The sequence below is a fragment of the Halichoerus grypus genome, chromosome 7 (assembly GCF_964656455.1).
Source record: "Halichoerus grypus chromosome 7, mHalGry1.hap1.1, whole genome shotgun sequence".
Taxonomy (NCBI): Eukaryota; Metazoa; Chordata; class Mammalia; order Carnivora; family Phocidae; genus Halichoerus; species Halichoerus grypus.
The window spans coordinates 70,257,182-70,283,043 of NC_135718.1; the positions used below are offsets into that span (position 1 = coordinate 70,257,182).

General features: G+C 40.7%; 1 protein-coding gene across 1 annotated transcript in view; it reads right to left on the bottom strand.

The window, feature by feature from the left end:
* Window positions 1-25,862, bottom strand: part of PCNX2 (pecanex 2) — a 304,655-nt gene that overhangs the window by 127,805 nt on the left and 150,988 nt on the right. The window contains exons 18-19 of the mRNA XM_036102955.2: window positions 23,754-23,846; window positions 22,786-22,936 (exon numbers count right to left, since the gene is read on the bottom strand). Of these exons, the coding sequence (XP_035958848.2) occupies window positions 22,786-22,936; window positions 23,754-23,846 (244 nt within the window). The remainder of the gene's footprint in view (window positions 1-22,785; window positions 22,937-23,753; window positions 23,847-25,862) is intronic.

Consider the following 25,862-nt stretch of genomic DNA (forward strand, 5'->3'; position numbering starts at 1 on the left):
AGAGAAAGCTGATCCCTAGGCCCCGTCAGGATGAATGTGTGACATTCTTGTGAACCCTGGTGACAGAGGGAGCACCACAGGGAATGAAGCCTATTCCCACGAGGGCTAAGGTTTTGAGGTTTGCGTTCAGATTCTACCAACCACTGGTGTGTGTGATGGTGAACTGTTAACTTGATCTTCCTGAGCCTGTTTTGTGTGCCCCGCCCATCCTCTGAGTCTGCTACTGGGGAAGTGACTGCCCCTCTTTCCATCCACTCATGGCAGGGGAGAAATCTGCTCTCCCCCAGGATGGGGTAATATGGAATGCATACTTGTAGTGCCCGTCGCCCATCTCTGACTATTTTTCTCTGTGAGGATGGGGAGTGGCTGGTCCAATTGGTCAGAGGACCAACTTCCTTAGGCCACAGCGTCAGCAGGAGAGGAAAACTCAACCCTGTGGCAGGGTGGAGCTCTGCTCTGCTTCTGGCTTCTGCGAGGAGAGCACGCCGGTTCAGCCCAGGGCCCGAGGGGAGGCCTAGCTCATTCCCCACTGAATCTCTGCTGGTCACTGTGAGGCTGACGTGGACGCCAATCCACCAGCCAATAGCCAGGCGAATGAACCAGATATGCCGGGACTCAGTTCCCTCCACAGCAAGTCTCAGAGGCCAAACCTCCAAAGGGCAAAGCCGACTCCACTGAGCTTCTGGACTCACATTCCTCCACCATTCATAATATAAAATTTATACACCCAATAATGTATAGTAAAAAAACAAGAAAGCCCCATACTTTTTACATTATTTGAATTGCACAAGAATCAACTCAGGAAAGACAAATAGGTCACACTCACCGTGTAGAGTGACACAGCAGCGATATGGGCTGTCCCCTCCAGGTGTCTTAACCAGTTTTAGGACACAAATTACCTGCTTCCAACATTTTTCACTAGGATTTTATGTAAAGAGTCTCAGGAAGCAACATAAACACACACGTACTATACACACAGAATCAGAAACTGATATTTTACTTTCTTGTTTATATGGCTTACATATCTATGCAAGAATGTATTATCATGACCATAAAAACACCAAAGCTATCTTCATTTGATTAAAAGTATGAGGAGAGGTCGGTATTCAGAAATCTCACTCAAAAAGAATTAATTTGAATGAGATAGGAATGGTGAAGATGGGTAGAGTGGGAATACTTCATGACATGGGAAATAATAAGAATAAACATCCCAATGATTAATTTAATAAGTAGAAGAGAGAATTAATTTAATAAGATTGCAACGAGAAATTATCAAGATAAAAACAATTTCTTAGTGGTAAATGAAACAGGGAGGAAGACTGGGTATTTACCCAAAGAAAATGAAAACATTAATTTGAAAAGATACATGCACCTCTATGTTTATTGCAGCATTATTTACAATAGCCAAATTATGGAAGCAGCCCAAGTGTCCATCAACTGACGAATGCATAAAGAGGAGGTGGTGTGTAGGGGTGTGTGTGTATGTGTATAATACATACATATTAGAATATTACTCAGCCATAAAAAAGAATGAAATCTTGCCATCTGCAACAACATGGATCGATCTAGAGGTTGTAATGCTAAGTGGAATAAATCAGAGAAAGACAAATACCATATGATTTCACTCATATGTAGAATTTAAGAAACAAAATAAACAGAGAGAAAAAAAGAGACAAACAAAAACCAGACACTTAAATACAGAGAATAAACTGATGGTCTCCAGAGGGGAAGTGGGTGAGGGGATGGGTGAAATAGGTGAAGGGGATTAAGAGTCCACTTACCTTGATGAGCACTGAGTAATGTACACAATTGTTGGATCATGGTATTGTACACCTGAGACTAATACAACACTATATGTTAATTATACTTCAATTAAAAAAGTATATATACACAATGGAATATTACTCAGCCATAAAAAAAGAATGACATTTTGCTATTTGTGACAACATGGATGGAGCTTGAGGGCATTATGCTAAGTGAAATAAGTCAGAGAAAGACAAATACCATATGATTTCACTTATATGTGAAATACCAAGACAAGTGAACAAAAAACCAGAAATAGACTCTTAAATACAGAGGAAAAAACTGGTAGTTGCCGGAGGGGAGTGGAAGAGGGGCTGGGCAAAATAAGTGAAGGGGATTAAGAGGTACAAACTTCCAGTTATAGAATAGATAAGTTACAGAGATGAAAAGTACGGGATAGGGAATACAGTCAGTAATATTGTAATAACTTTGTATGGTGACAGATGGTGACCACACTTACCATAGTGAACACTGTGTAATATATAGAATTGTCTAAGTTATACACCTGAAACTAATACAACATTGTATGTCAATTATACTTCAGTAATTAAAAAACAGCAAGGATGCTGGGTAGGGATTTAACTTTGGGTATTCTTAATGGTCAATGTGTAGTGTTTTCTGGTGTAGATTTGGAAATGAGTTATTTCATAAGGAATTAAGTTTTTTACTTATAATTAATGAAATCTAGGTATATTATATATTTTACAGATAGATAAAAGGGTTTTCATCTTTTGTGAAAGTATATGACAATTTAGAAACACAAATCTTTACCATCCATCCCCCATTTCCTTTAGGCAAATGACGTTAACCCCTACTTCCTAGAGAAAATTGAGGCTATTAGGCAAGAATTGCCTAATCTTCCCACCCTTCAACTACCGATTTATTTATATTCACATCTGCCTTCTCGGTTCTCCTGAAGCCGAGCTCCCACTGATGCTTTGGGTCTCACTCCTCTTGATATCTGGTTCAGGAGTCACACTCCCCAGAGGAACTCTTTCCTACTGGCAAGTGCCAAGATTCCAGTCTTTGCCAAATTGAAAACTTGCTTTCCACTCTGCACCTCCTTCTTGTGTTCACTCTGCCCTTTTTTGCACAGCTTCTTGGAAAGGCTGTGAATGTCTGACAGTCCCAGGCCCTTGTCTCCTACTTGCTGCTGACACTTCTGCTCCTGGGTGTTTGCAGCTACACCTGCCCAGTACAGTGTAGGATGCAGCCACCTGTGACTTCCTAAATGACAAATAACTGATCCTTCTTGGTCTATCTTACTGGACCTTTCTAGGCACAAAACATCACTGGTCCTTCCTTCTTTTTAAAACTCTGTCCAGGGGCACCTGGGTGGCTCAGTTGGTTAAGTGTCAACTCTTGGTTTCAGCTCAGGTCATGATCTCAAGGTCGTGAGATTGAGCCCCCTGGTCAGGCTCGAGCACAGGCACTGAGCATGGAGCCTGCTTAAGATTCTCTCAGGGTGCCTGGGTGGCTCAGTCGGTTGGGCATCTGCCTTCGGCTCAGGTCGTGATCTCTAGGTCCTGGGATCATGCCCCAAGTTGGGCTTCCTGCTCAGTGGGGAGTCTGCTTCTCTTTCTCTCTCTCCCTCCCTCTGCCCCTCCCCACCGAGTGTTCTCTCTCAAATAAATAAAATCTTTAAAGAATTCTCTCTCTCCCTCTCACTATACCCCCCCACTCACTCACACTCTTTCTCTCTAAAAATAAATAAAAAATAAAATAAAATAAAAAAATAAAATACTCTCTGTCCTTAGCTTCCCCATGCCACCCACTCCTGCTTGCACTTAAACCTTCCACCCTACTCTTTCCATTTTCTCTGCAAGCTCCTCTTCCCTTAGTTGGTCATTTGCTTTCCTTGGACTTCTTTATTATTTTTCTCTTTTTCTTGAGCTGATGCCCTCAACACCCTTAACTTTAATGATTACTCCCATGCTGATGACACTCGGATCTGTAACTCAACCTTCCATCTGTCTCCTGGCCTCCAGATCTCAATACTCAACTGAATAGCTTCATCTGACATCCCTAAGGAATCTTCAAATACATGTCAAAGACTGAACTTGTCAAACTCCATGCACCTGCTCTTCCTGATGCATTCTTTACCTTATTTAATGACACTTGCATTCACTTTAGTCATGCAGGCAATATACCTTGGAGTCATCCTAAGTCAGTTCTTCTCAATCATAGCTGCACCTTGGAATCACCTGGGAACAAGGCTGAAAGACACTGTCCTAGATCTGCGATGCTCAAACTTCGAAATGCAAATAATTCACTTGCTAAAACGGGTCTGATCCAATGGGTCTGGAGCACAGCCAGACATTCTGCAGCTGTCACTCTGTCCCTCTCTGGAGTCATGATCACCAGTTTCGCACTTACATTCTATACTTAACTGGTTACCTGAATTAGCCGCGCTGGAGTTTTGAAGACCTTTTCATTCAGCTTTTTTATATATAGAAACCTGCACAAATCACACATGTTAGAGCTGTGTCCCTAGCACGTGGATGAAGAAATGCTCTTGAAGCTCCCCGCCACCTGCTTACGGTCACTGCTCCACACGGTAACCACTTGCCCCAACCCCAAACACCACTGTTTAGTTTGCCTCCTATTCTCTTGTATCTTTGCTCAACAATTTTTGTGAGATTCAGCCACCTTTGTGTGTCTCATTGTCATCCTTTCGTTCTCACTGCTGTGTACTAATCTGGGTGAATATACACAGGTTATTTTTCCAGGCTACTGTTCACGGGCATTCATTTTGTGAATGAACTGTAGAGTGCTGCCACGAACATTCTGTTATATGCCTTCTGATAAACATGTGTACGTTTCTGCGGGGTACAGATTTAGGTAGAGAATTGCTAGGTGATTAAGTGTGTGTATAGGAAGCTCTCAGAGATTTTCCACAGTTACAGAGCCAATTTATACTCCCACAAACAGTGCAGAGAGTTCCTTCTGTTTGTTCACATCCTTGCCAAAACATTTTCTCTCTCCTTCGCTTTAACCACACTGTGGGTGTAGAGTGGTATCATATTATAGTTTTATTTTGCATTTCCCTGATGACTAATGTGGTTAAGTACCTTTTCATATGTTTACTGGCCATTTGGATTAACACTTTTGTGAAGTGGCTCTTCATGTGTATCGCCTGGTTCTCTTTCCTCTTGGATAGGTCTTTTCTTTACTCATTTTTAGGATTATATGTCTTTTCTTTACTGATTTTTAGGAGTTCTTTATATACCTCAAGTATGCGTCTTTTGTCAGATATATGCATCAGAAAGCTCTTCTCCCATTTTATGGGTTACCATTCTTAATAGTACCTTTTGTAGAAAAGAAATACCTTATTTGAATATGCTCCAACTTCTTATTTTGTTTTTCCTTTTGGAGTCTTTTGTGTTCTGTTTAAAAGACAAAGATCATAACCACATTCTCCTACATTTTCCTCTTAGACTTTATTGTTTTACCTTCCACGTTTAGATCGGCAAGGTATCTAGAATTGATTATTGTGTATAATGTAAGATAGGGATTGAGGCCAATTTTCTTCCCTTGTGGCTACCTAAGTGACCACCACTATTTATTGAAAATAATTTCTATTTCCTCCTGCATAGCAGTGAACTACGCTGTTGCACATGCCTTTGTATGTGCTGGATGCCTTCCTGCAATGTCCTGTATTTCCTACTTGAGAAACTCCTAATCTTTTTACAGAACCTGGCATCTGGCCATCTGGAGTTTTCCTTGTCCCCTCCACACCCCCGCCCTTGCCATTATTCCCAGGACAGTTGCTACCAACGTTTGCCAGGGCAGCTCATTCCAAGTGTCCATCCCAATAGAAGGGTTTAGTCACTGACAGTGTTTAGAACTGTCAGTACATGGTGAGAGTAAAAAGGAATCCAAATTTTAACTGGCTTTATCATTGGTTTCAAATTCTTGATAAACAATGCACCTCCCCCTTTCTGCCTGCTTCTGGGTGGACCCTGCCATTTCCCCACCCTCAGTGGATCCGCTGCCCCATGTAGCGGGTACCTGTGAGGCATCTGCCAGACACTGAGCTCGGCATACGGTATATATTACCTTTAGTTTTCAGGCTAAATACATTATTCCTTTATGCCATCACTATGCACTGTGAAGTCTGTAATTAGAGTACCTGTCACACTGTGGAGTATTCATTTAAATATTAATCTCCCCACTGGACTGTGGGTTTGTCAAGAGTAGATCTTGTCTTTAGGACTAATCCATGTCTTCATCTGTTGAGTATTTCAAGTCCCTATGGAACACCTGGCCTAGAGTTGGGGTTCAGTAAATGTTCATTTACTAGCTTATCCTTTTTTGTGTCCAGAGGAACTCTGAATAAACTGAACAAAGAGGCTTAAAAAAGCAGCCCGCCCCCCCCAGAATTACTTTTTGAATACAAAATGAAAAACTTTCGAACTATAGCATATTAAGCAATCTTTCCTATTTTAGTCTCTCATAAAGTACAATCAGTTACATTTAGGTTTCCTTCCAAACAAATTATTTTTTCTTATTTCTCAATTTATATTGAGAAAATATATGTCAGATTGAGGCCGTCACATCAAATGCAACTCAGCTTGCTTATAAAAATACATTTACAGAGTCCTATCAACATTTGTCACCAATTCGGAGAAACATGACAACCTTAGCTAGATTCCTGCAAAAATATGTAAATTAAGGAAATACAAGCCAACCTCATGCTGCAGGGCTTTAAAAAAAACATCTGAATTAAAAGAAACATTTGAGTAGCTCATCACCATAGAATGCCCGGTGCCATTTGGATGGGGGAGTGTGATCCAGGCTTTTAAACGCTTGTCACATTTGCTTTTAGATGATGATATTTTCCAGTGAGTGGGGATAAAGCTGATTTGAGTGCAGGGACACCATCCCATTGCAGTCTTTCCAAGGATTTACTGCAGATAATGATAACCAATATGGGTTTTCCATAAGAATTTTAGTTGATCCTTCCAGGAGACACATAAAGCAATGAATTTCAAAAATATATAGGAATCACTAATAAGCTCTGAATTCACCATCCATGTCTTTCCAAATATTTGAGAGCAAAAGTACTTATTCAGTGAGATTTAACCCTCTGTGGTACCTGGGAGGGGGCGGGGGGACACGTGTGAAACTATAGCATAGACACACTTTGAGGCAGGTAGCTAAGATATTCAAGCTCTAGGAAGTCTTAGATTGTAAGCACTGTTCTGCTGTCTGACTTTGGAAGAGCAAAGTCATAAAAAGGGCATTCAATATGGCCACAATAACATACGTGAACAGCTAAGGCCTTGGATCTTTAAAGGTAATCACTGGTTCTCTAGTTAGAAGCCAACAGATGATAGCTACAAAGGAGTTCTATGAAGGATACAAAGAAATTCCAAAGAACTAGAAACCAATTCATTCAGAAGTCACAAAAACTTCTATTTTTTTAATAGCTCCCCAAAAAGACTGAGCTGGAAGCCAGGTCACACTGCATTATGCATCTCTAGTTTACAACTTGAGGTGCTGCCAGGGAATTAAGGTGACAAGCGAATGTGATATGGAAGCTCCCACATGCAACCCACTGGTGAATTCTGAATCTCTAGATGAGAGGACAGAGGGTACACTTCACGCTGTCTGCATACACCAGCAAGTTCACGGACACATACTGTATGTTAAGGGAAAATCATTTTAGGTAAAATGCATCCCAAACCACGGCTTCCCTCACTGATGTTCAGAACAACATCTAGCCAAAGCAGGGGTGGAGAAGGCTGTGGAAAGGGGGTTAAAATAAATACATAAGAATGACAGAGTAGAGAGCAAACCCCCAGAGGTCACCACCTCCAAACTTTTGACTTCGGATTCTGCTAATCCTTTATGTTGAAAGAAAATTAATTTCCCTTTAAATTTTACTTACCTCTAGACTCCTTCTAGCAAGTTTGGTAATTCATTCCAATGAAATGTTACAATCTCTAGGGCACCTGGGTGGCTCAGTCGGTTAAGAGTCTGCCTTCAGCTCAGGTCATGATCCCAGGGTCCTGGGATGGAGCCCCATGTTGGGCTCCCTGCTGAGGGGGACCCTGCTTCTCCCTCTTCCTCTGAGCCTTCCCCCCACCACACTCGTGCTCTCTCTCTCATGCTCACTCTCTCTCTCTCAAATAAATGGATAAATAAATCTTTTTAAAAAGAAATGTTACAATTTCTAGGTTGTTTTTGTACTGAATGTTTATGTTTGGAAGTGGAGGGGAAGCAAATAGAAAGATGAATAATAACACAGGAGGAACTAAAACCATAGTATAATTCCAGAATTCTGAATTCTCAAAGACTAAACTCAATCCTTTTTGATGGGGTGACCATGGAAAGCTAATAAAAAGGAAAGCTCACAGAGGTAGTAGCATGAGAAACATGTTTCTTAGGGCCCCAAACTGTTTCAGTATTCATACAAAGTCAAGTTAGAAAGAAAATCTTTGCAGTGGTATTTTATAACTGTCTTTGTTTAATGCCCTGAATACGCATAGAGGCCATAAAAAGACCTTACTTGTCCATTAGTATTTCTCTTTTCCCTGGAATATTAGGCCCGTGAGGAAAAGAATGCAAACTAACTATGCCATTTACAAGTTATATACGACTTATTACAAGTGAGCACTTTAAATTTTCTTAAGGCCGTTTCAGGTTGTGTTTTATTTAGATGCTTATGCTACTAAAATAAGTCCTTCCTCGATAATTAAAAGTGAATCAGAAATCTTCAGGATGTTTTTATCTTTAGGAAGATAATTTTCTCCAATTCAAATCTTGAATTACGATCGAAGCTGCAAGGATACGTGGCCTCCTGCTTTACAGGAACAAGGTGTGTTCCTAAGCATTTCCAGACGTGCGAAGCTCAATTCATATGGCCGTGTCACCCTGAGGCATCTAAGGTGGAGACACTCTGCAAAATGGAATTACCACATCCAGGCCGGTGACACCCCCTTATTATAGGCGATCGCTTTTCCCTACAAGTGCTTCTCCCTCCTGTCTTTCTCTCTGGGCCAAATCTCAGTTTGGAAAGTCCTTAGCACTATCATGTACACGTGTCAGGGTGCATTCTCCAGAAATAGGCTTCACTTCCAAAACCAATAGCATGAAGAGGGTAAGTAATCATTCTTAAATGTAAAGCAAATCACAATGCACTGCTGTTCAAAGCCGTATAATTCTGCTTAGGATAAACCCAAGGTCTCCATGACCTTTCTGTTCCCATTAGCCAACACAGGGTGTGCCCGTGGATTCCTCTCCTGCCTGGGATCCTGGAATCCTCTTCCTCCACTTTGAGGGCTAACCCCCTCTTTCTCCTTCAAGCCTCAAATTAAATGTCACTTCCTCAAAGAACCCTTTCTCTCTCTCTCAGATCTCAATCAGGATCTCTTTATACTCCTTCCCTTCGTTGTCCTTTAAACCCCGTACATGTGCATGTCTCCGTGTGATGAATATCCAGCCCTCTGCTCCAGCCAAGGGGCCGGGCCTGTCCTCCTCCATCATTTTCGTCCATAGGAGCCATTCAGTAGATTCAGGCAATGTACTGATTAATTGATTAATAGCTCAATGAACTAAAGCAGACACCCGGTGGGACAGAGGGTGAGAAGCTGGGGCTCCCGTGGTGTGGCACTGCCTGCCTTGCAGGGCTTCAAGGTTTACTGCTGGCTACAGTGCATTTCCCTTCCAGAAGGTTCAGCCCAGGGTGAGGCCATGGTGGCCACACTCCTCAGCGCGTCCCCAGCATTTGGCACCGTCCCTGGCACGTGATGGGTTCTATCATTATTTTTGAACCAATCAATACCTATTATCAGGTTAGGCAAACCTCTCAGAGAAATACAAGGTAGTGAAGAGCAACATTCAGGCATCAGAATATTAAAATTTACATGTTTCAATGAATACAATTTTTAGTTGTTTCTTTAGTGGTTTTTTGACTCTGGGTCATGCTAGGAAAATTATTTTTCTCTTCCCAACCAAGATTATATAACTTGACCTATATTTTCTTATAGCTGCTATTCTGGTTCTTTCTTTCTTCTTTTCCTCCTTTTAAAAAATGTTTTAAATCTTTAATCCATCTGGAATTTCATTTGATACGAAGTCTAACTCGATTTTTAAAAATGTTTAGCTCATTTCCCCAAAACTTCCTACTGATTTTTTTCATCAATTCAATGGGAATAAAAATGCATCCTTCACATCTCCTCAAAGGGATAGAGAAGCTCTCGGGAGAATCAGTGCAATAATGTGCTTTCTCCTCTTGACAGAAAGGTCCTCTGCTAATATAAAACCATAGTATTTAAAACTAAAAACACTATTGAAATCTTTTTTTTTTTAAGATTTTATTTATTTATTTGAGAGAGAGAATGAGAGAGAAAGAGAGAGCACATGAGAGGGGGGAGGGTCAGAGGGAGAAGCAGACTCCCTGCCGAGCAGGGAGCCGGATGCGGGACTCGATCCTGGCACTCTGGGATCATGACCTGAGCCGAAGGCAGTCGCTTAACCGACTGAGCCACCCAGGCGCCCACTATTGATATCTTTTATTACTTTTTCACATGAAGAAGTTTAGGTCAAAAATTTTCACGTGAAAAGCGTTCAGAGCAGTTTTCAAACGTTCTTCCTATGAGCACAGGAAGGGAGACACTTGTCGTTAGAACAGCCGTCCTGCCAAGAGCAAGGATTCTGCGCTTACTAATTCTTGCATTCTCAACGCCGAGCACAGCACCTAGTACGTAGCAGGTACTCAAAGAACGTCTAATTTACAAAATTAGGTTTTCTCCCCCAAGTGAAGTGTGATGTGTGTGTTACTTAAATTATAAGATCGCTCTAAAACGCTGCTTCTGTTTCTCCACTGGCGTCTCCATATATTTGCTATCACAGGGTGCTCTGGGGCTTCAGCTCCTTCAGACCAGACCCCAGTGGATGTACATCAGGGAGACTGGGTCAGCCACTTGTCACGGTGGCCTCACCCACGGTAGCTGAGAGCCGACATCATTCCTCCAGATGGCCAGCCCATGGGGCCAACAGTGCCCAAAGAAGCTGCATTCCATCCTGCATAAATCATATGCATATTTAGATTTCCCGATTGTTAGTGTTTCTACACCTCTCCAATTACTGGCCGGCCGTTCATTTGACTTCCACGTTGTTGGAGATGTATCGGCTGTCTAGGAGAATCCCACCGGGTCCTTGGGTAAACACCCTATGGCTTGCTGGAGAGCTGAGGTTGGCAGCTGACCACTGAGCTCTGTCCCCAGACCTTCTCCTGCCTGATGCTGGCCAGCATTGGCCTGTGCTGAGTCTCCAGGCCTCCTTCAGCCTCGCTCCCCTTTGTGCAGAGGTAACTGGGTTCCACTTTCTGTGTTTGCTGCTGCAGGTGTGAGCCTGGTTCCACTCCAGTCCCCTGCAGCCACCCCCAGCCTTGTGGAGACTGACACAGAAAGCTAAGGCCCCCAGCTGACTAGAAGGAGGCCAGCCAGAGAGGGAGAGTACAGAGGAGCAGTGCCTGGCAGGGAGGGAAAGAAAAGGAGAGGAAGAGAGGGTGCATGAAAGGAATAACAACAGAGGGAATTATTAATCAGGCAGGCTTCCGCCCAACAGGCTATTTTTTGACACATCAGCTCTGAGCCACTTTTTTGGCACCTGGCATGAGCTTTCCTATGGAAGCATCATAGCACGGGAGACTGTTACTCAGCTAACACTCGTTCAGTTCACGCTTCAAACTATTTTAGCTGCTTTGAATTAAAGAGACTTTGCAGGGTTTTCCAGGTCTGTAACTACCCCCTGATGTTAGTATCTTTTTATGTGGGGAAGGAAAGGGGAGGTAAGGAATATATTCTTCTTCCCAGAACCATGGCGTCTCCTTGTCACACTCGCATAGAGATCGTCCCAAAGACCCCAGCAGGGCCTTTATGTTTTGAAATCAAACAATGCCTGTCATGCCATTTTTACATAGATTATTGGGTTTGATTTAATCACCATAGAAATTCTGTGAATGAGGTCATTCAAGTGGTACTATCACCTGTTGACCCAAAATGTCAAAACCATAGAACATAAACATCTGGATTATAAAGGGCCACCAACCACCTAGGACAATGGATGAAATGAGGCACAAAGCAAGGTGCAAAATGAGTGAACTTCAGAACTCTGGGGAAGAGGAAGTGTAGTAGGCACTTACTGAATACATTCTTGATTAATTTCATGCCCCAACAAATCTTCCTTGTAGGAACCCCCAATTATAAATGACAGAATTGAATCATGATGGTTAAGCAGAATTAATATGTGACATAGCCAAAATTTGAGGCCATTCTCTGAGCCATGGCACTTTAATTCCCTCCTTAGCTTTCCAAAAGCTTCCTGCAGGGGAAAATCCGGTCACCTACAAAGGACCAGGGGGTCAGGAAGGCATCAGACTTCTCAACGGCAGCAGTGGAAGCTGGAAGATGATGGGACATTACCTTAGAATTCTTACGGAAGTGTTTACATCCTCAATTGCTACACAATACAAACTATCCAGTAAGTGCAAAGTGGAATGGAAATCCTTTGAGATACGCAAAGTCTCAGAAAATTTCCTTCCCGTGCACCCTTTCCCCTGGAGTGACTGGAGGAGGTGCTTCGTTCACAAAGAGAGAGTAAACACAGAACAATCGGAGCAGGTTCCAGGAGGGAGTCTGGGGAGGATGGAATTCATAGATAATCTGACAGGTTTGCCTGTATGGAAAATTGAACTGAGAGATATTTCCCATAGCTATTGGAAAGGCTAGCAAATCAAGAACAGAAATCTGAGCAAGAAAGGAAAGATAATCGTGGTATACTACTGGACTAGAAGTGAGCAACAATTAGACTTAATAGAAAAAAAAAGTCCTCAGTATTTGTTCAAAAAAATATTAAAACTATACTGTGAGGAAGGAGACAGGGAAAATGTTAATGTGCAAGGGAAGATAAGAGAGGAATCCTTCTCTTTCATAACAGGAAGTCAGTAGATAGGCAAATCTGAAATATCAAGAGACAGCAGAACAAGCAGATCACGTAGAAGAATTATGGTAAATACCAGAAGAAATATCTAAAGAGCGGAAAGACATTTCTTATGGACAGGCAGAGTCAGACACGGTTGGAGGGGGTGCGAGTTAGCAAGAGTCTGCTGCTTGTCATTACAACTTGTTATATTTGATTTTTAATCTATGTATCACTTTGATATAAATGAAAAATACATTGGAAAAAGCAACATCTCTCAGAACCACGTCTCTGACATGTAGAAACCAGTCTATCCAGAAATCAACAGGCAAGATTTGCCAACACGCAAAGGAAATCACATTTAAGAATGACAAAATCAGGACTCATTTGTGACTTAGTTTCGTGATAGTGATTTTTTTAAGTTACAATTTCGATGAGACTCTCAATTGGTATTTTTTATAATTTCTATAATCTTTTATCCATGTATTGTAGTACATCCAAAAATTATAGCTTAAGCTTTTTCAGCAACCATTTTTTTTTTTTTTGCAGAGGAATGAGCCTGTTTGTATATATTTTACCACACACATATACCCTTGAGTCCTTCAAACCAGCCTTAACCTTACAAGGCTTTTTTTGCCCATGTCAGCCTATAGGAAAGTCTTCTCCCAGGGAATTTACAAAGCACTGATCATTCACCTGTTCATTCAACCAATATCACTTAACACCTACTGTGCACCAGACATTAATTCAACATTTAGTCCTAAAATTCATACATTTTCCATTTTATATGCATATCCACCCAGTTGGAACAACTTAACCACTGAACATAAAATTAATTATAACCTTTTCACTTAGGGTCTGGGCCTTCTACTTCTTTGTATTTCCTGCAAGGCTGAACATAATGCTGGCCCCACATGGCTGTGTGTGCAGCAGTCATGGCTCCCCCATTTTGGGACAGCCAAAGGCTTGCTTAATACATAAGAAACTCTTTGATAACAGAAACCACATCTTAGTCATCCTAACTCAGTGGTTCACAGGCTTCATAACATGTAGGAACCCAGTAATCCTTTTTTTTTTATTTTTAAAGATTTTATTTATTTATGTGAGAGAGAGAGAGAGCACAAGTGCAGTGAGGGTCAGAGAGAGAAGCAGACTCCCCGCTGAGCAGGGAGCCCAATGCGGGACTCGACCCCGGGACTCTGGGATCATGACCTGAGCCAAAGGCAGACGCCTAACGACTGAGCCACCCAGGCGCCCAAGTAATTCTTTTTTTTAATGAATAGGAAATTCAAAAGCATTTTCTAAATGAATAAATAACAAGTGAATGTCAATAATGGAATTATTCTTTATCTCAATCTCTTTTAACCCCATTAAAAGCCCCTTTGATGGTAAGAGTAAGGTCATCAAATCAGAGCACTTCAACTTTTCTTAAATTCCTAAGAGCCAAGAATAATAATATGGAAATTTCTTCTCAGAGGACCATGTGAAAATATGACCCAATTCCATGAGTCCTTTTCAAAATGACATCATTCCTTTTGAAAGTTCTTAGATAAAACAAATTTTCTTTTGGGGGGGGGTGCTGTTTTAGTTTTTATTTTAATTCCAGTTAACATAGAGTGTTATATTAGTTTCAGGTGTACAATATAGTAATTCAACACTTCATACACCCCCCTGTGCTCATCACAACAAATGCCCTCCTTAATCCCCATCACCTGTTTCACCCATCCTCCTCCCCACTTTCCCTGTGGTAGCCATCAGTTTGTTCTCCATAATTACGAGTCTGTTGCTTGATTTGTCTCTTTCTCTCTCTTTTTCCCCTTTGCTCATTTGTTTTGTTTCCTAAATTCCACATATGAGTGAAATCACTGTATTTGTCTTTCTCTGACTGACTTATTTCACTTAGCATTATACTCTCTAGATCCATCCATGTCATCGCAAATGGCAAGATTTCACTCTTTTTTATGGCTGAATAATATTCCATTATATGTATATATCACATCTTCTTTACCCATTCATCAATCAATGGACACAAAGGTTGCTTCCATAATTTGGCTACTGTAAATAATGCTGCTATAAACATAGGGGTGCGTGTATCCCTTTGAATTAGTGTTTTTGTATTCTTTGGGTAAATACCTAGTAGTGAGATAGCTGGATCGTAGGGTAGCTCTATTTTTAACTTTTTGAGGAATCTCCATACTGTTTTCCACAGTGGCTGCACCAGCTTGCATTCCCACCAATAGTGCATGAGGGTTCCCCTTTCTCCACATCCTCACCAACACTTGTTGTTTCTTGTGTTGTTGATTTTAACCATTCTGACCAGTGTCAGGTGATATCTCATTGTAGTTTTGTTTTGCATTTCCCTGATGATGAGTGACATTGAGCATCTTTTCATGTGTCTGTTGGCCATTTGGATGTCTTCTCTGAGAAATGTCTGTTCATGTTTTCTGTCTATTTTTTTATTGCATTATTCATTTTTTGGGTGTTGAGTTTTGTAAGTTCTTTATATATTTTGGATACTAACCCTTTATCAGATATGTCATGTGCAAATATCTTTTCCCATTCCATAGATTGCCTTTTAGTTTTGTTGACTGTTTCCTTCATTGTGCAGAAGCTTTTTATTTTGATGTAGTCCCAATAATTTATTTTTGCTTTTGTTTCTCTTACCTAGAGAACCTACCTATCTAGAAAAAAAGTTGCTATAACAGATGTCAAAGATGTTATTGCCTGTGTTCTCTTCTAGCATTTTTATGATTTCAGGTCGCATATGTAAGTCTTCAATCCATTTTGAATTTATTTTTGTGAATGGTATAAGAAAGTGGCCCAGTTTCTTTCTTTTGCATGTTGCTGTCAAGTTTTCCCAACACCATTTGTTGAAGAGATGGTCTTTTTCCCATTGGATATTCTTTCCTGTTTTGCTGAAGATTAATTGTGGGTTTATTTCTGGGTTTTCTATTCTGTTCTATTGATCTGTGTGTCTGTTTTTGTGACAGCACCATACTGTTTTGATCACTACAGCTTTGTAATATAACTTGAAGTCCAGACTTGTGATGCCTCCAGCTTTGCTTTTCTTTTTCTTTTTCTTTTTTTTTTTTTAAGATTTTATTTATTTATTTGACAGAGAGAGACACAGCAAGAGAGGGAACACAAGCAGGGGGAGTGGGAGAGGGAGAAGCAGGCTTCCAGCAGAACAGGGAGCCTAATGCGGGGCTCGATCCCAGGACCCTGGGATCATGACCTGAGCCAAAGGCAGACGCTTAATGACTGAGCCACCCAGGCGCCCCTGCTTTTCTTTTTCAAGGTTGCTTTGGCTATTCAAGGTCTTTTGTGGTTCCATACAAATTTTAGGATTGGAGGCACCTAGGTGGCTCAGTCGGTTAAGTATCCAACTCTTGGTTTCCACTCAGGTCATGGTCTTGTAGTTGTGGGATCGAGCCCCTCATCTGGCTCGGAGTCTGCTTCAGATTCTCTCTCCCTCTCCCTTTCCCTTCCCCTCTGCCCCTCCCCCAGCTTGCTCATGCTTTGTCTCTCTCTCTCAAATAAATAAATAAAATTTTTTAAAAAGTTTTAGGATTGTTTGTTACAATTCTTGAAAAATGCTGGTGCTATTTTGATAGGGATTCCATTAAATGTGTAGAATGCTTTGTGTAGTATAGACATTTTAATAATATTTGTTCCTCCAATCCATGAGCATGGAATGTCTTTCCATTTCTTTCTGTCCTCTTGAATTTCTTTCATCAGTGTTATATAGTTTTCAGAGCATTGGTCTTTCACCTGTTTGATTAGGTTTATTTCTAGGTATCTTTTTACTTTTGGTGCAATTGTAAATGGGATTTTTTTTTTTTTTTTTAGATTCTCTTTCTGCTCCTTCATTATTAGTGTATAGAAATGCAACAAATTTCTGTACACTGATTTTGTATAATTGCAACTTTACTGAATTAGTTTATCAGTTCTAGCAGTTTTTTGGCAGAGTCTTTCCAGTTTTATGTATATAGCATCATGTCATCTGCAAAGAGTGAAAGTTATACTTCTTCCTTACCAATTTAGGTGCCTTTTATTTCTTTGTATCTGATTGCTGTGGCTAGGACTTCCAGTACTATGTTAAATAAAAGTGGTGAGAGTGGACATCCTTGTCTTGTTCCTGACCTTAGGGGAAAAACTGTCAGTTCCATTAAGGATGATATTAGCTGCGGATTTTTCATAGATGGTCTTTATTATCTTGAGCTATGTTCCCTCTAAACTTACTTCATTGAGGATTTTTGTGATGAATCGATGTTGTACTTTGTCAAATGCTTTTTCTGCATCTATTGAAATGATCGTATGGTTCTTATCCTTTCTCTTATTCATGTGATGTATCACATTGATTGATTTGTAAACATTGAACCACCCTGGAATAAATCCCACTTAACCATGGTGAATGATTTTTTTAAATGTATTGTTGAATTTGGTTTGCTAGTATTTTGTTGAGCATTTTTACATCTATGTTCATCAGGGATACTGGCCTGTAGTTCTCTTTTTTAGTGGTGTCTTTATCTGATTTGGTATCAAGGCAATGCTGGCCTCATAGAATGAATTTGGAAGTTTTCCTTTCTTTTCTATTTTTAGAAATAGTTTAAAAAGAATGGTTATTAACTCTTCTTTAAATGTTTGGTAGAGTTTGCCTGTGAAGCCATCTGGTGCTGGACTTTTGTTTGTTGGGAGTTTTTTGATTACTGATTTGATTTCTTTGCTTATCAGTCTGTTCAAATTCTATTTCTTCCTGTTTCAATTTTGGTAGGTTATATGTTTGTAGGAATTTATTTATTTCTTCTAGGTTGTCCATTTTGTGGGCATATATTTTTTCATAATAGTCTCTTATAATTTATTTGTATTTCTGTGGTGTTGTTTGTTATTACTCCTTTCTCGTTTGTGATTTTGAGTCCTTTCTCTTTTTTTTTCTCTAAGTCTGGCTAGAGGTTTATAAATTTTATTGATTTTTTCAAAGAACCAGCTCTTGGTTTCATTGATCTGTTCTATTGTTTCTTTAGTTTCTATAGCATTTATTTCTGCTCTATTCTTTATTATTTCCTTCCATCTGCTGGTTTTAGGTTTTGTTTGTTGTCCTTTTTCTAGCCACTTCAGGTGTAAGGTTAGATTGTTTATTTGAGATTTTTTTGCTTCCTAAGGTAGGCCTGTATTGCTATAAACTTCCCTCTTAGAACTGCTTTCGCTGCATGCTAGAGGTTTTGGACCACAAATTGTGTTTTCATTTTCATTTGTTTCCATGTACTTTTTAATTTCTTCTTTGATTTGGCTGGCCCATTCATTGTTTAGTAGCATGTTATTTAACCTCCATGTGTTTGTGGTCTTTCCAGATTTTTTCTCGTGGTTGTCTTCTAGTTTCATAATGTTGTGGTCAGAAAAGATGCATGGTATGACTTCAATCTTCTTGAATTTGTTGAGGCTAGTTTTGTGGGCTAATATATGATCAATTCTGAAGAATGTTCCATGTGCACTTGAAAAGAATGTGTATTCTGCTATTTTAGGATGGAATGTTCTGAATATATCCATCTGGTTCAGTGTGTCATTCAAAGCCATTGTTTCCTTGTTGATGTTCTGTTTAGATGATCTGTCCATTGATATAAGAGGGTTGTTAATGTCCCCTACTATTACTGTGTTATTACTGATTAATTCCTTTATGTTTGTTAACCATTTTATGTATTTGGGTGCTCCTAGGTTGGGTGCATAAATATTTACAATTGTTAGATCTTCTTGTTGGATTGCCCCCTTTTTTATTATATAGTGCCCCTCTTTGTCTCTTGTTAGTCTTTGTGTTAAAGTCTATTTTGCCCAATATAAGTACTGTCACCCCAGCTTTCTTTTGATATCCATGTACATGATAGATGTTTCTCCATCCCCTCACTTTCAATCTGAAAGGTATCTTTAGGTCTGAAATGAGTCTCTTGTAGGCAAATTATAGATGGGTCTTGTTTTTTGTTTTTGTTCTTAAATCCATTCTGTCACCCTATGTCTTTTGATTGGAGCATTTAGTCCATTTACATTCAAAGTAATTATTGATAGATGTGTATTTATTACCATTAGCTAAAACAAATTTTCAAACAGATTCAACTTCTTACTCTTTTATAACAGAAGCTGATCAATGAAGTCATTTGTCTGGAATTACCATCACAATTCAGGATCATAGATTTGTTTTATTTTCTAAAACTCCAGGTGCTCCTTAAACATTTGGTCTTGAAAGTTCCATCCTTGACTAATCTGGTGCCATCTGTAGTGCTGTCTACTCTGTTATCTTGTTATTTTTGGCATGAATCACTTAGATTGAACAACTTCACATCCCATTAATATGTCAGTTATAGCCACATCACCATATGTCTGCTGAACTGTATTATGAGTGATAGAATTTCATTCTTTTAGCTCAAATATTGGTGAAACATCTTGTTGGGGCTAGGATGGGATAAAGTTTACTTAAATTAGTCTCCAACGTAAAGAACTGAATTGGCTAAAAAATACATGTTTCAATTTCCAGTCTTCAATTTGAGTTGTAGTCTGAATTTTATATCAAACTTTATTTCGTATCTCCATGTAATTTTATATGCCAAGTAAAATTACATATCAGAGGTATGCAGAGAAGAAAGTAAACCGAAAGAAAGTATATACACCAAGTTTAAATTTGTTCTAGCAAATAGAAAGCAGATGATATTTAAATGAAGTGCCATTCAGTAAACACACTTCTGTGCCCAGCACCACAGTAAGCAGTGAAGGACCAGCACGAGCAAACAGACATGTTGCTCACACTCACTTGAGAGAATATGATGGAAAGGGAGGTTCAGGGGAGCAGCCGGGAGGTTAGTCTGATCCAGGTGGTCAGGGAAGGACTTCTGGAGGGACTGATTTTTTAAACAGAGACCTGAAGGATGAATCATCTGGCCTGAGTCTAGTGATGCTTGAGAAAAAGTATCACAGGCAAAGGGAACAGCAAAGAGAGGACAGTCAGAGAATGGAGTATATTGGAGAAACCACAAGAATGCCCAGAATTCATTGTGGTGAGTCTGTTTCAACCCGGGGATTAAAGCTTTGTAGAGTTGGCCTTCGACTATGGCATGTTGGACTCTACAGGGCCTACTGCAGTGATGGGGCCCTTCTGGGTAACAATGACTGTGGCACCATGCTGTCTAAGAGCCGCATCCAGACTACACCCAACTGGCCCGCTAGCCCAATAGCAGAGCGGGTAGCAGAAAGAGCACTGGACTGGAGGAAGATGCCCTGGGTTCTGCTCACTCACTGGCCACAGACTTGCTGGGACTGAAGTTATGTGCCTTGACTTCTGTAGGCTTCTGTTTCCTCCTACGTGAAGGGTGGGATGGCATTCTATAAACTCTAAGACAGGGACGGCATATATGCCTCATCTCACACGCCAATTCAATGTCTGCCCCGGGCCCAGTTTTCGGATTGTTCCCAGTTAGCAATGTCTGCCATGGGATTAGGGCATTCTCCTGCTATGCCACAGACCCACTCGCCCTGCTCTGCTCTCTCTTCTTTTCCAGTTATAATATTCTTTGATCCTATGAGAAAGGAGATTTGAGCACAGTTTCACGTTAAAAAGTATACGATTGGTCTGAATTTCCTGTGTGTGTTTTCTTGGGAGTAAAAGAAATAAAGAGTGAACTATCTAGAAGGCGGAAGGCCAGGAAGAGGAGGAAGGAAACTCAGGACCAGATGATACCGAAATGAGTAATGGCTTTTCAATGAGTTCATACCAACATATTTTAAATATTTGGATTCTCCTTCTAATGCACACAATTTTGAAATGCAGTCTGTTCTTCATTATATGCCTAATTTGTCAAATCTATTACTCTTGGCTAGATTTCAAGTGGCTTATGAACAGCTAATGCAGGCAAGGGAGAAACATCCACAGAGTCTGGGCTTGAGCCCATGCTAACAGGCGTGAGCTCCCAGCCCAGTGTATGGGATGGAGACCCAGCACTGCCTGGTCACTCGCCCCTCAAAGAGGAGCCATCAACATACAAACACACTCACACTCACCTGGACTTGAATCGTGTACTGAAAAGATCATGCAGGTTTAAAATATCTAAATGATTCTATTTTAAACTGGGCTCCGCTAGATTCAGGGAAGAAAACAACACACTAACAAAATCAAACAAACAAAAAATCAAAACCAAAACAAACAGGCTTTGAACTAAACTACTGAATGCTGAATTCAATATTTTCACTGCTGAATTCCACACTCTGAACTGCCACAGTAAGCTTGGCCTGAGCTTCATCTGTCTTATTTTTCTTTCTCTCAATTTGACAAGTTCTCTGTGCTCATCCCAGGGCATCCAAATATCTAAGTAGAGATCGAGGTACAGCTGATATGGATATAGATATGCAGCCTCCTGAGGCAAAGCCTCATACTTCAAATCTCCACCCAAAATCAATGACACCAAAATAATAAAGCCCCAAATACTCCAGTAATTTTGCCAAAACTTAGTTCTTCCTAAAGATTTAGAAAATGAAAGGGGGATGTGACCTTAACACTTGCAGAAGCTCCGTAGAAACCGGCTTCCTCTGGTTGCTCTACCTATCCATCAGCAGGCACCCGTCTGGGATGCACCTCTCTCTACAAGTGAGCTGTAACATGAGCTAACCATTACACATTGCACCTACTCTGAGCCCGTCTTCCTTCAGGTTTTGTAATACTGATAATAATTTGCATTGAATTAGCATCTGAAATTGAACAGGGCATTTAATATATATATACACACATATATAATATATATATTAATTAAATTAATTAAAATATATACATATTAATATAATATATTACATATTATATATATATGTATATATATTAAGCACAAATATATTAAATTTGACCCTTAAGCTAGCTGCTGGTGTTGCAGATGAGAAGCCAGTCTCTGAGGGCAGAGCTGTCAGGGTGACCCCTCTCCACCTTCTAAACCCTATCTGGGCAGCGGACCCATGATGCCATATTTCTCCAGTAAACAATCTAAATTTTCCTGGGTTGGCTGTTTTAAATTAAGGCAGCTCCTCATACCCACCCAGAGATGTTCCTTGACAAAATGCTCTTGACGGTGTTTTAAGTGATTCTTTTTGCTTCTTCATTTTTAAATTATTTTGCCCCCTTTTCCCTTTGTCACACTAATATACTGAAGTTACTGCTGACCAACCTGGTGAGTCCAGTACATTCCTGCAAGTCAGCAAATCTTGGCGCCACTCACATACCCTTGTGCCTGGCAGGTGACAACTGACTGTCTCCCTCTACAACAGAGAGGTTACAATGGGCTATAAAGTTATAACCCGCACTAGCTAGTTATAAACTATAGCTATAAACTGTGACCGATGACTTCAACGTGTCTGAAAATGGGGATAAATCAATCCTTCCGCCATCTGCTGGATCACAGAGCAAGGGAAGAGCTACCAGAGAAATTCCTGAGGTTTCTTATCTGGAAGTTCTGACACTGTCTGGATTACCAGGCTATGACATGATCGTGACCAAAAATAGCCCCGAGAACTCCTAAGGCAATCAAGCATGGGTTTAGGCCTAAGTGAGCAAAGCCATGAAGCAAAGTTCAAGGGTTCAGAGGTCCTAAAGGTTCAGCAGTTTCTGCTACATCCCTGCCCAGCACCCGCCCCCCCAAAAAACACTTTGTGGAGGATGGGAGGGCCGTGAAGTCTTCTTCCTGGTCCCCAGTCAGCTTAAGCTGGAGCAGCATAAATTTCAGGACTGAATGATCTAAATTCATCTTCCCCAATACTAAATAACCAATTACTATTTTTATAAAACACAATTCTAATTCTCTCCACTTTAACTTTCTTGTTCTGGAACAATACTGCATACTCCAAGGTACACACTCCCCCCTTTCTGTTAATTGTGGTAAAATAGATATAATGTGACATCTACCATTGTAACCATTCTTGAGTGTATAGTTCTACCGCATTCAAACATTCACATTGGTTGTGCACACCCTCTGGTGTAAAGGATGCCTACCACTGCATCATTTTTTTTTTTTTAACGAGGGATATATTACTGACCTCTCACTTCCCGTTGCTGATACTCTCTGTTTTTAAGAACGGGGTGTGAAATCCACATCCATGGATGGTGCTTGCGGAGCTGAGGGAGCATATAATGGGTCACAAATCCCACCGAGCCAGCCAGGGCAAACAGCACAACACTGAGAAATGGCTGTGATACAAGAGGGCAAATCTCATTGTTTAGCCTCGCAGGAGAGGGGAGGGATGCCCATGAATAATCCATAACACCACTGCCCTTCCCCTCTTCCCTCTAGCAGAACAGAGAGGCAACCCCAGTTCTTGTTACAGGCTTCTGAACGTTTCTTCCACACGAAACCCACCTGGGTTGCGAGCCACTAAGTGAGGGGTAGAGAGGTGGCCCCACGAAGTTCAAAGGCCAAGGGAACTCTGCCCTTTGGCTTTGTTGCCATTGTTTTTTAAAAGAAGAGGTCGAGAATAACAAATGTAATTAATAGACTTTCCTTTGTTGGAAGGAGTGCCTAAGCATATAATACTTTTATAAGGAGACAGTAACTGTTGAAACTTCAAGCCAGAAATCCCATCTAGAGCTCTCCATGTTTGTTTTTCTAACTGGAAATTAAGTTCCAAAGCTCCTTTTGGCTCCGGGACCTCTGTCTGACTCCTGACATGGTAATGCCTCCAGTCTCTGCTCCCCACAGTGTGCCATCAGCCTGTCTTACTTCCCCCGGGTCCCAGGATGTGTGTTGTTGCTCTAGCCAACAACACCACTCCCCAGGTGCAGGAAGACAAAGGATAAAGCACGTGAACCCAATCTGCCATGTGCACCAAGTTTCATCTTGGACATAACCCTTCACAGCACATAGATATGCTCCTTAAACCTCTCAGCTGGAGTTTTGTTTTCCTCCCCTGGCTCCATTATCCTGCCAGTACCCTGGAACTCCACAACGGGCTCTGTTATTAGGGAAACTAAGGAGGTGGGGAGAGTATAAAGTCGAAAGGATACGTACTCGCAAGGACAGGAACACGGTGCTGGCACTGACTGCAAATGACAGAACAGCAGCCCCCGAGCAGATAATGAGATCCGATTTTAAGATATCCTTCTGCAAAGAGAGAACCAACTATAAAGGCTGCTCCTCTTTGTCTCTCTCAGCAACACTGTCGTCACCGGTCAAGTCAGGTGACAGGATCCTGACTCTGGATAACCTACTCTCTCAGCGTGTCACTTACCTGGTATGTTCCCAGTGGCACATACTGGGACCATCAGTGAGAACAAGGCGAAGGGTGGGGAAAGGGGGATGCACAGGGCAAGGTTAGCCTGCACCTGCTACCCACGGCAGAAAAACAGTTTTCTACACGTATGAGAGGCATAAGGTTCTTCTCTACAAACAGAGATCAGATACAAGACCCCATGGTCTGATAAAGGAGGGTAAAGTGCTAATCATCTCGACTTGGCTTTAGTATAGCTTGTATGCAGGCTGTTTGCCAAATACAAGCCTCTTACACATTCACTTATTTCTTTGGACCAGAACAGATTTCACATTTTAGTTGCTAATAAATTTTCCATCTCAGAAAATTGTAGCCGTGAGCAGGGGCTGGGGGAAAACAAAGCAATGTTAGACCAAAGAATGTTATTAATACTGCATTAATATTATATGGAGGATGGCTTGTTAGTGCAAATCAAGCACAATACTGCTGGCTGATAGATCTAAAAGAGACACAAAGGACCATCAAATTCTTTCTTTCTACAGAGGCCAACTTGCTGTGGTACACAATTATTGAACATTTTAAGGTACCACACACCTGAAAACTCTGAAACCATTGTTATAAATATATCAATATCTCATATTGAAAAGGAATTATGCCTCTTAAATAATTGTTTTGAATGCTCTCTGCCAGAAAATTGTATCTGTGTACATCTGTTTCCCTACATCTCCCTCCCCCTTTTTTCTTTTCTTGTTTTTAAAATTAAAATGTGGTGTTCTTGCAAGTCGTGCTGCTGGCATTCTGACTGAATTGACACCCAAAGTAATAGGAAGAAATCAGAAAGACAGCTTAAATGGAATAATAATGACCTTGAACGATATGATGAAAAAGTCAACACGCTTGGTTAAAGTAATTAATAATACAGTGAAGAGGGGCGCCTGGGTGGCTCAGTTGGTTGAGCGTCTGACTCTTGGCTTCAGCTCAGGTCGTGATCTCAGGGTCATGGGATCGAGTCCCACATCGGGCTCCACACTCAGCAGGGACTCTGCTTGAGATCCTCTCTCTCCCTGTCCTTCTGTCTTCTCTTCCCCCCCGCCCCTCTCCACCTCATGTGTGTGTGCACGCACACACACTATCTCAAATAAATAAATAAAATCTTTAAAAACATAATAATACAGTGAAGAGATATATTCTCAATGTCAATTTACCAATTATCTGCTAAAGTTGTCTTACAATTCATATACAGGTATTGAATATGGGAGAAATCATATAGTGATAAACTAACTTCTAGATTTATCCTTAGTAATGGTATGAATAATTTGGTTAAAAAGTGGTAAGAATTTCCCTGATTTTTAAGCAGGGCAAATCATTGGTTTTTTCATTCTGAATCTATAAAATTTCTGTGATCACAGGTTTTCACCAGAAATTTACTATTAATAAATGGCCAAAATTCAGGTATCTCCTTTCATTCCAAAGATTTATAAAAGGCCAGACCTTCCCGAAGGAAAGATCTATAACTCATTGAGTCTTTAGGCTATGAAAAGAAGTTAATTTTTCCTTCCTAGTTTTCACTGATGTGGTTTTATGTCATTTAAGAATCACTGAATGTGGGCGCCTGGGTGGCTCAGTTGGTTAAGCGACTGCCTTCGGCTCAGGTCATGATCCTGGAGTCCCGGGATCGAGTCCCGCATCGGGCTCCCTGCTCAGCAGGGAGTCTGCTTCTCCCTCTCCCGCTCCCCCCTCTTGTGCTCTCTCTCTCTCTCACTCTCTCTCAAATAAATAAAATCTTAAAAAAAAAAAAAATCACTGAATGCTAACCCAAAAGGAAGATAAACACTTTCCCAAATTTTCTAATTTAAAATTAAGTGTTATCTATAATTGACCAACCATCCTTGCCTAAAGGCAAAATAGTG